The sequence below is a fragment of the Hyalella azteca genome, unplaced genomic scaffold (genome assembly GCF_000764305.2).
Source record: "Hyalella azteca isolate HAZT.00-mixed unplaced genomic scaffold, Hazt_2.0.2 contig12830, whole genome shotgun sequence".
Taxonomy (NCBI): Eukaryota; Metazoa; Arthropoda; class Malacostraca; order Amphipoda; family Hyalellidae; genus Hyalella; species Hyalella azteca.
In genome coordinates, this window is record NW_025942775.1 from 155668 (window position 1) to 165395 (window position 9728).

At 38.1% G+C, this 9728-nt stretch overlaps 1 protein-coding gene across 1 annotated transcript; it reads left to right on the top strand.

Moving 5' to 3' along the window:
* Positions 1 to 1904: 1904 nt before the first annotated feature.
* LOC108673986 (gastrula zinc finger protein XlCGF46.1-like) lies at positions 1905 to 8634 on the top strand. Its single transcript, XM_018161881.1, has 2 exons — positions 1905 to 2159; positions 6666 to 8634. Exons 1-2 carry the CDS (start codon positions 1932 to 1934, stop codon positions 7563 to 7565), a joined length of 1128 nt encoding a protein of 375 aa, XP_018017370.1. The 5' UTR covers positions 1905 to 1931; the 3' UTR covers positions 7566 to 8634.
* Positions 8635 to 9728: the final 1094 nt, after the last annotated feature.

A 9728-nucleotide genomic window follows, 5' to 3' on the forward strand; every position in this document is an offset into this window, starting at 1 on the left:
CTGACATTATTGGGAATGAGCAGGCAGATGCAGTTGCAAAGATGGGTCATACTCTGGACCCTTCTGTGTTATTTCATCTCTTGTGTTCTGACACACTTGCTTTGCTTTGTTCTTGCTTTGTCAGGTCTTGGGAGCTGGACTGGATCTCTACATTGGCTGTTGAGGGTAAGGGACATCATCTTGCTTCTGTGCAGACTAATTTGTCCCCTGTTCCATGGGTTGCATGTTGCTCCTGTCATGCTGCCATGGTTCTTACATCCCTTTGTTTGGGTCATGCTGGGGTTCGATCATACCTTCATCAATTTGGCATGGCTGAAACTACCATGTTGTTGTTGATGTTTTCCGAACCCGTCATGCCAGGAAGCCTGCGCTGTGCAAGAAAGCTGCCACCCAAGGCTGCATGGACCATAGCTGCACGATGGATGTTATGTCTGCCTGCAGCCTGGGTGCTGCCAGGATGGTGACCGCAGCAGAGTCTGCTGAGGTGCACCCTGTCTGCACGGTTCAACTACTGTTCTGTATGGCTGATGTCTGGTGGTATGTCAGCAATGATCCCCCCATGTGTCGGGGGATGTCATCACTGCCATGTGCTTGCACTGTGGGGTGGAGGATACCATAGGGCATTTTCTCCTGGCATGTTTGTAGTACTGCCTGGAGCATCAGATGCTGATCAATAGTACTCAAGCCTTGGGTGTCAGCCTCCATCTGTTCAGATACTTTTTGGAGGAGGCAACTTTTGCAGAAAGGTTCAGCATGCAATAATAAGAGCAACAGTCATCAATTTAACACAGACAAATTACCTGGCTTCTCTGTAATGCACAAGTAACATCTTTGTTTGAGCTCAGATCCAAAAGCTATAAGCCCATTGAATAAGATCTCAAAGAACCAGTGAAATAACACTGAAACTTCCCAAGTAAATCCTGCTGAGTCCAGGTGTAACAAGTGGTCATCGGGCGGCTACTTCCTCACCTACAAGCTGCCAACAACAACACAATGGCAAAATTGCGACGTTGTAAACGACAATAATAAATTTGATGATCTTTTGGGAATCTTGAAAATTTGAATGGAATAAAAAATTAATTAGTGTAAATCAGTTTTGTATCCTTGACAACTGACTAAATCAGACTAATTATTACTATAAAAAGATCTTGTGGATTCAGATCAAAGCAGAAGTGTTTTAACTTGTTGTGAAGTTGTGAACACCAGAATTGTGAACTGAGGTCTGGGAGATCCTGCATAGCAATTCAAGATTCAACATTGTCAATAGTGACATGCAATCTACTTAGCACATATGATTAACCTTGATCCAAAATTAACCTGTTACCTCTGATTAACTTATCTTCTCAATATTAATTACAGACAACAAATAATTTTGAAAAAGAGATTGTCAACTAAATTATTAATATAACCTGTCCACCTAATAATATACGTTTAAAAATTACTTTTTAAAGACAACACTTCCAAAGAATCCAGTGTCTCCAATCTTACAGATGTACAATGAATTTCTCATTTAATTTTCGAATATTAAAAAAAATTATTTTTCAAATTTTTTTAATATATAAGTTTTTTTAAATATATAATTTTTTTCAAAATTATTTATTCTATTAATTAATTCATGCATTGCCTCTGACTTCACACAAGTGTGCAAAATTTCAGATCAATTAGACAGGTAAAAGTGTGTCAAATATCAGTTATAAGATTTGAAGCTGACAAAATTATTTTTTAAATTTTTTCAATATTAAAAAAAATTGTTTATTAATTTTTGAAATAATTTATTTTGACATTTGATTCATGCATTGTCTCCAACTTAACACAAGTGTGCAAAATTTCAGGTCAATAGGATAAGTAGAAGTGTATTAAATTTTGATTACAAGATTTGTAGCAGACAGACAAACAGACAAGAAGTGAAGTTAAAGAGAAGTGTTGTAAAAATGGATGTAGATGTAACAGACAATACTTTAGAGGAGTCATTTTTTGAATCCAAGAACTTCTGTGCTTCTGCAATAGAAACAGTGTTCATCAAAGAAGAGCTTGATGTTCCAAGTGTTGGTGTCTGCACACAACCTGATGCCATTATTGGCATCAAACTCGAAGAGGAGGTAGTTGATGTGAAGACCGAGCTTGACTGGAATGAAGCCCTGAATCCTGATCTCATCAAGGTAAGGTTTCACTGGAATTGATGATAAAAGTGGTTAATTATACCTGGCAAACATATTCATATAGTGATCCAGTTTTTTTGTGCTTAATGTATTTTTTCTTTTGTCATTCTTATATCTATTTGGCAAAGCTTATATAATTACATTTCATATTTATGTGGAATCATGTATTGTAAAGTTGTATATTTGAATTTCAAGTTTTCAAATATTGATTATGATCTTCAAGATTGATATCATATAATCCTAAAAATTTAGATGATGATCCTGAAAATTTAGATAAAAATTAACACTTGACCTTAGAGATTTACAAGGCCAGTGATATTTTTCCTCCTAAATTTGTTTACTCTTTGCACAATTACAATCTATCTGGAGCTTAAAAATTTTTCTCAATTCTGAATAGTCTGAGTTTTGTAATATTATTGATGTATTGGGTTGTCTTGATTGGCTAAATGAGGGAAGGTATTCAAGGCTCTTTAAAATCCAAGGGGTTAGATAAAAGTTGGCCTCCCAACTCCCCTTATAGCCAACCCTGTCCACCAGGCGTTTTTTTTTTTTCTTTTCAACTTTATTTTATTCTGATACAAAACTTAATTATTAGAGAATTCAAATTTAAACCTACGTGAGAACTTAACACAACTGTGGCTCAAAGCAGTGGCTCAAATGGGCAAGTGGCTCAAATGGGAACCCTAAATCAAAAAGCCTAACCAAATAACCATGTAACTTGGTGGAATCCAACCATTAGGCATTACCTAAACCGCTAAACAACAAAACAGGTTGTGGTTTCTTGCGCCGACATCGCACTCACAGAGCTGGAGGCTATGGTGGTGGCCAAGGGAGAGGTACTGGAAGAGAAGGGCAAAGGCAGGGAGGGTGGCCAGGAATGCCACTGCCTCCACATGGCTGTCCCACAATGAGGAGACGCTGAGGGACATGGGAGATAGAAGCACAGCCTGGACGTGGGAGATAGAAGCACAGGGGACGAATAGGGGAATATAGTGTCTATAGAATAGGTGATGTGGGAGATAGATGCTGAGGGACATGGGAGATAGACGCTGAGGGACATGGGAGGTAGAAGCACTGCCAGCACACCAGATTGTGGTGTAGGTCCATGACCACAATCATATTGAGGAGAGGGGGTCTACACTATTGAAAGCTTTCAATATGTCGACCACAGCTGCCACTGTGCAGGCTGGAGGTTGCTTAAGAAAACACTTGAAGATGCTTCTGTAAAATATTCACACTATCAACACATAACACAACCATTATTAAACACAAATGTCAATACAAACTGAAAAAACATATATGCTCAATAAACTATCAAACAGATAACAGATAAATATATTTCTCAGCTATAACAGTATTATCAAAACCTCTGCATTAAAATCTTCATCAATGGATATATGGGCAGTGCTTTAAAAAGGGTAAATATTGGCAACTACTCACCAACCACAGGCAGTAGTGTAAGTACACGGTAACGACTGTTGGCAGATGTTCAATTGGAATCAACACTGACGTATGAAATAATGGTCAGTAAAGAGGATGAGATGGTGAGCACTGATAAACACAAAAATGGGTAATGTTCACAGTGAATGTCAGGATTCAAAATAACTTCATATTAACCCAGAATTGGGGGAGCATTATACTTCCCAAGTGGGATCAAGGTAACAACACTCTCCAGCAGTAAGAGTGACTGCCTATAACATCAGCTTTTCATCTTTTACACTACCTGTATCCAATGAATTTTTGAGAGAACATTCGTAATGCTGAAGAGAATTTTTGAGAGAACCCAAATCTTCAACATTACTAATGTTAATGTTTTGTTTTATTGTTCGGATTTAGTTATAATGGTAATATGTGGTAAAAAATAACTTTTTAAAGATATCACTTCTAAAGAGGCCAGTGTCTCCAAAATTTTTTTTTCTTTTTTAAATATTCTTATATAAATTTTTTTTAATATATATAAAATTTTTTCATTTTTAAAATTACCATACTTATTCTGTTGGCTTATTCATGCATTGTCTCTGACTTCTTGCAAGTGTGCAAAATTTCAGGTTGATAGAACAGGTAAAAGTGTGTTAAATATTGATTATAAGATTTGCAGCAGACAAACAACAGGTACCCAGTGAAGTTAAAGAGAAGTGTTAGAAATAGGGAACTTTATAAATACTTGGTATTGAAACTGGTACATTTTCCTCATAAATTTCTAATCCTGCAAGTGAGAGTTGATGGTTTTTGATCTTCAAAAACAGAAATCAATTCCTTTGATTTCCCCTAAGCAAGGACGAAATCCTTGAACAAGACATCTTGTTTTTATAGTGTGGGGATATGAGGAAATGAACTCAAATCAGTTACATTCAATGTGACATGGTCACTCTCTTGAATCTGGAATCACATTTATGGAAGGATTTACAATGTTATTACCTTTTTCTCATGTTTTTGGTGTTCATTATTCTCAACACCACATATTATTATCAAAACCATCCTTGCCACCTTGAGGCAAGGGTGGATTGTTTACACTGCCAACAGTAGTTCTTTCATCTTGAAGTTGTCCATGGTCTGCTTGTGATAATATTACCTAAATATCCATAATATATAGATATAGCAAAGTATGTCCTACTTTATGTGGCCCCTGAACTATCATCAACAAGAACACAAAAATAGTTGATTAATATTCAGCATTAGAACAGCAAAATACAAATTTCAAATTCAAGGGTTATATTCATCTCAGTAATTCTGAAAATATTGTTTCAAAATATAAAATGCAAGGTTGTTGTTGTGGCCAGCTGAGGCATCACTGGCCCCTGCAGAGGCTGCAGCCAATGTGCGACCGCTGCTGTATGTCTCCGTAGAGATAACAGTAGCTGCATGCATTGATGTTGATTCTGCTTTTCAAGCTGTTTAGGAGAATGCTTAGACAAGCACGAAGTTTTGGCAGCATCTGTCTTGTAGATCTGGGGAATAATTGTTCAGAGGTCCAGATTGGGCAGGCATAGTGGATTATTGGATGACATGGTTTTGTGTGGTTTTTGTGGGTTTAGTCCTTGTCTTTGTACATATGATGTTTGTGAGAGGGCTTATAGTACAATATTAAGTATTGTGACTTTTTGGTTGTGGTTTTCTGGTGGGCAGGAAAAGTGGACATAGCATCAATGGTTAGGCCAAGGAGTTTTAGGTAGTGTTCAAGTTGAAGCAGTTGGTTATTAATTTTTATTTGAGGGCAGTAAAGGTACTGGGCCATGTGAGGGTTACTATTGATTTGGTGGTTGAGATTAACAGCTTGTAGGTATTGGAAAAAGTTGGGTATTGCCTTGCTGTTGAAGAGTAACTACACTACTATTGTTATGGGCTGTCACTCTTACTGCTGGAGTGTGGTGGTTACCCTGATCCCACTTGGGGAAGTAATGCTCCCCCAGTTCTGAGTTAATGCGAAATTATTTAGAATCCTGAAATTCATGGTGAACATTATCTATATTTGTGTTATCAGTGCTCTTCATCTCATTCTCTTTGCCTTTTTGCAGACCATTATTTTATGTGTCAGTGGTGATTTAAATTCCAAATCTCCTATCAATTGATACCCTATACTCACACTACTGCCTGTGGTTGGTGAGTAGTTGACAAAATATACCTACCTTTTGTAATCACTGCTCATATATTCATTGATGAAGATTTTAATGTCGTGTTTTTGAGAATACCGTTATAGATGAGAAATATATTTATCTGTTATCCTGCTTGATAGTTTATTGTGTATATATGCTTTGAAGTTTGTAGTGATGTTGTGTTTAATAATAGTGCATTAGGTGTTGATAATATAAATATTTTACAGAAGCATCTTCAAGTACTTTCATGAGCGACTCATGCCCCAGTTGTCCAGTTGTCTGGGTCTGGTTATCTGGTTGCCCGTTTGCCTAGTTGTTCAGTTGCCGGTTGTCCCGTCTAGCAGTTATATGGTTATTCGGGTATATGATTAATGGTTTTCCAGTTACCCAGTTATTTGGCAAGGTTTTTTTGATTTAGGGTTCCATATCAGGATTAAATTTAAGTCCCTTAATGATTAATTCTTGTATTAGCATTAAATAAAGTTAAACAAAAAAAAAAAAAGAAAAAACACCTGGTGGACAGGGATGGCTATAAGGGGAGTTGGGAGGCCATCTTTTATTTAACCCTTTAGATTCTTAAAGAACCTTGAATACCTTCCCTCACTTAACCAATAAAGACGACCCCTTACACTATGGCAAAACTATAGCTCTATTACTTATCAGCACAGCAAATTAAAAAAAATAATTGTATCTGACTTTATACAAAATAATAATAATGATGCTGAGAAATTGTTTCATGAATCAGATCATACTAAGTGAAAATTCCCAAACGATTACAATATTTTTGTCACAATTTTACATTTTTGTTTTGACACATAAGGGATTTCTTTGAGAATCAAACTTAAAAGTCAACAGTTTAATATGGCTGTTATTATTATGTGAGAATATTTTAATCTATATATTTTATCATTAGCAAGACAAAGATGGGTCAGCATCAGGAGAGGCTGCTGGTGGCGCTGATGGTTGTGAAGTGTGCAGCACAAAGCAACACATCTGGCTCGGGTGTTCCCAGTGTGGATTGGTGCCTGCAGGTGCAGGCCAACTGCAGCAGCACATTGATTTAGAACATCCTGCTTCAGGACCTGCTAACTGCTCTAAATACACCTCTAGTTCGGGAAGTGTACTACCGAAGAAAAAAAAGGACTACACAAGAAAATCACTTCAAGAGCAAATCAACTCCAATTATTTGAGAAGAATTAAACACCAATGCAAATTCTGTTTGATTTCATGTGCTACTGATGCTGATCTCGAACAACATATTCTCTTGCTTCATCCTCAAAAAAAGAAAGGGAAAAAACCCATGGGTAAATACATGGGTGGTTGCAAAAAAATCTTGCAAAAGCATTGCCCTCCTAAACGTTCATCAATGAAGAAGTTTTGCTGCTCTAAGTGCGATTATGCTTGCACCAGAAAAAGACAATTAGACAGTCACTGTCTATACAAACATTCAACAAAAAAACCTTTTCAGTGTTCAAAGTGTAATTATGCTTGCACTACAAAATTGAACTTGGAACATCATATCCTTTGCAAACATTCAACCAAAAAACCTTTCCAGTGTTCCAAGTGTGATTATGCTTGCACCACAAAAATAAACTTGGAATATCATTTCCTTAGCAAGCATTCAACAAGCAAGCCTTTTAAATGCTTTGAGTGTGGTTACACTTCCAACAAAAAAAAGCCCTTAAGAAGTCACATTTACTTCAAACATTTTGTCAAGCCCATTCAGTGCCCTGAGTGTGATTATTCTTTTATCACAAAACAAGTTTTGAAAAGACATTTTCTTCTGCAGCATTCTACAGAAAAAGCCCATTAGATGCACCATTGAGTGGGATATGTGTATCTAAAATGCATACATATTTGAACAGCACTTAATCTCCAGAATCCATCAAAAAGCATTTCAGTGGCTCAAGTGAAGAGGCATGTGGATGGAGGGAGCTAGACACAGAAATCAAGTGCATAACATTTGATATTTTGAGACAATAGGACCAAGCTATGTAGAGTACCTAAACAAAGATGACCACTGCCGTGAAGGAATAGGGGCGCACCTGTTCAGTGTCCCTCAAAGGTGGCAATAGCTCAGAACGGTGTGGGTATGGAAGAGAACAAGAATGCCTCTCACTTGTTGGGGCTTGAATGCTGTTCATTGGAATATCAGCATCCATATTTCTTGAAGACTTCATTTCGGGCCAAACTGTTGCAGTTACCCCCAGGTTTACTGACTGATGGTTACTAACTTTGCTGCTGGTTTTCTGATACCAGAATACACTCTTGCATTGTTGTACAATTGATTGACCCTCCAGTCATTAAGTGACTGTGCAAAACTTTGGTTAATTGAATTTCATCTTTTGTTGGTGTCAACGTTTGTCGATGCTAAACTAGCCCCAACGTAATGATGACATAAAATTTAAGATACTGGGAAGTGATTTTATTTTATTAAGTGTCCTATTTCCAGAAAATGATTTGTTCATTAAATGGGAATCAATTTATTTTTAATTTTGCTGCTAAAGGACTGAATCCTTTGTTACGGTTCCTAAAAATTTAAATAAAATATTGTATGCTGATAATACTGATACATGGCTTAAAATACTGAGTATTTTAAGGCGTGCTTGCCTGGTGTTCCTCAGCTCTCTTTCTTTGTATTGTAGGTATGCATTACATTTCTCTTGATGGTTATTATAACATTTATTTTTGTAACAGTTTTGGCAAACCAAAATGTGTCCATTTTCCTCAAAAATATTCAAGTTCTTAGCTATTCCATGTTTACTTTTAATGCTCGAATTTACTCATAAACTGTCTTTCTCCTCAGTTATTCTTAATTTATAGACAACTCTAGCAGTGCCAGAATTATATCAATTGATCCTTTGTAAAAAACTACTATGTATTCTTTGTACCAACTTTGCTCATTAAAAATCAGAAAACACCAACTTTTATTAAGCATTAAATTATGTAGTTGAACCCCCCTCAGTGGGGACTTCAGACGTGTGTCTGTGCTCGTCAGAAGTCCTATGGGATTTCGCGCTCCTAGGGGGATTGTTCCTGAGCGCCCCACCGCTGAGCTCGCGGTGTCTGACTGTTGGTCTCAGTTGTGGGGTTAAGTTATTATGTATTTAGGATTCATTGCATTAAGTTATTATGTAGGTAGGATTCCTTACATTTCTCTTCTCTGTCTCTCTCGTGCGATCGGCCGACATCCCGTGTAAGCGACCTCTTGTTTCTGTTGCTTTTCACTTCACCTGTCCCTCCTTGTCACTTCGTCTCTATGAGTATCTTTTGCTGCTTCTTTCGAGCCAGCTTCAACGGGCTGGACATCTGAGACCTCCCGACCCTTGTGGGTGATGATTAAGTTGAGACTCTGAATAATTGAGACCTTCCGCCTCGTTGGCGATGTTAAATTTTGACCTCCGGTGCGTAATTGCTTGATAGCTGAAACGCTAGGAAACCATTCTACTACCTACTTACTTATGTAGTTGCACCGAGAATGTGTCGCATTCAGCTCGTCTGTGGCTGGAGACTCACAAAACGGCAACAGCATTGCAGGCCAGAAGTCCTGACGAGAGTTGCAGGACAGCGAGGTTTTGCTTGACCAGAAGTAACGACGATAATAACAGGACAGCGAGTTATTGCAGGCCAGAAATAACGATGAGTTGCAGGACAGCGAGGTGTTGCGGGCCAGAAGTCCCGATGAGAGTTGCAGGACAGCGAGATGTTGCAGGCCATTAGTCGTGACGCGAGTTGCAGGACAAGCGAGGTGTTGCAGGCCAGAAGTCCTGACGAGAGTTGCAGGACAGCGAGGTGTTGCAGGCCATTAGTCGTGACGAGAGTGGCAGGACAGCGAGGTGTTGCAGGCCATTAGTCGCGACGAGAGTGGCAGGACAGCGAAGTGTTACAGGCCAGATGTAACGACGTGAGTTGGGAGGTATTGTAGGACAGCGAAGTGTTGCTAGGTCAGAAGTCATGACAAGAATACATAAATATA

What these genes read in the sequence shown, in the direction of transcription:
- LOC108673986 (XM_018161881.1), top strand. Translation starts at nt 1,932, where the DNA reads ATGGATGTAGATGTAACAGACAATACTTTAGAGGAGTCATTTTTTGAA. An exon ending in TGAATCCTGATCTCATCAAG is followed by an intron (nt 2,160 to 6,665) that starts GTAAGGTTTCAC and finishes TTTTATCATTAG; the next exon opens with CAAGACAAAGATGGGTCAGC.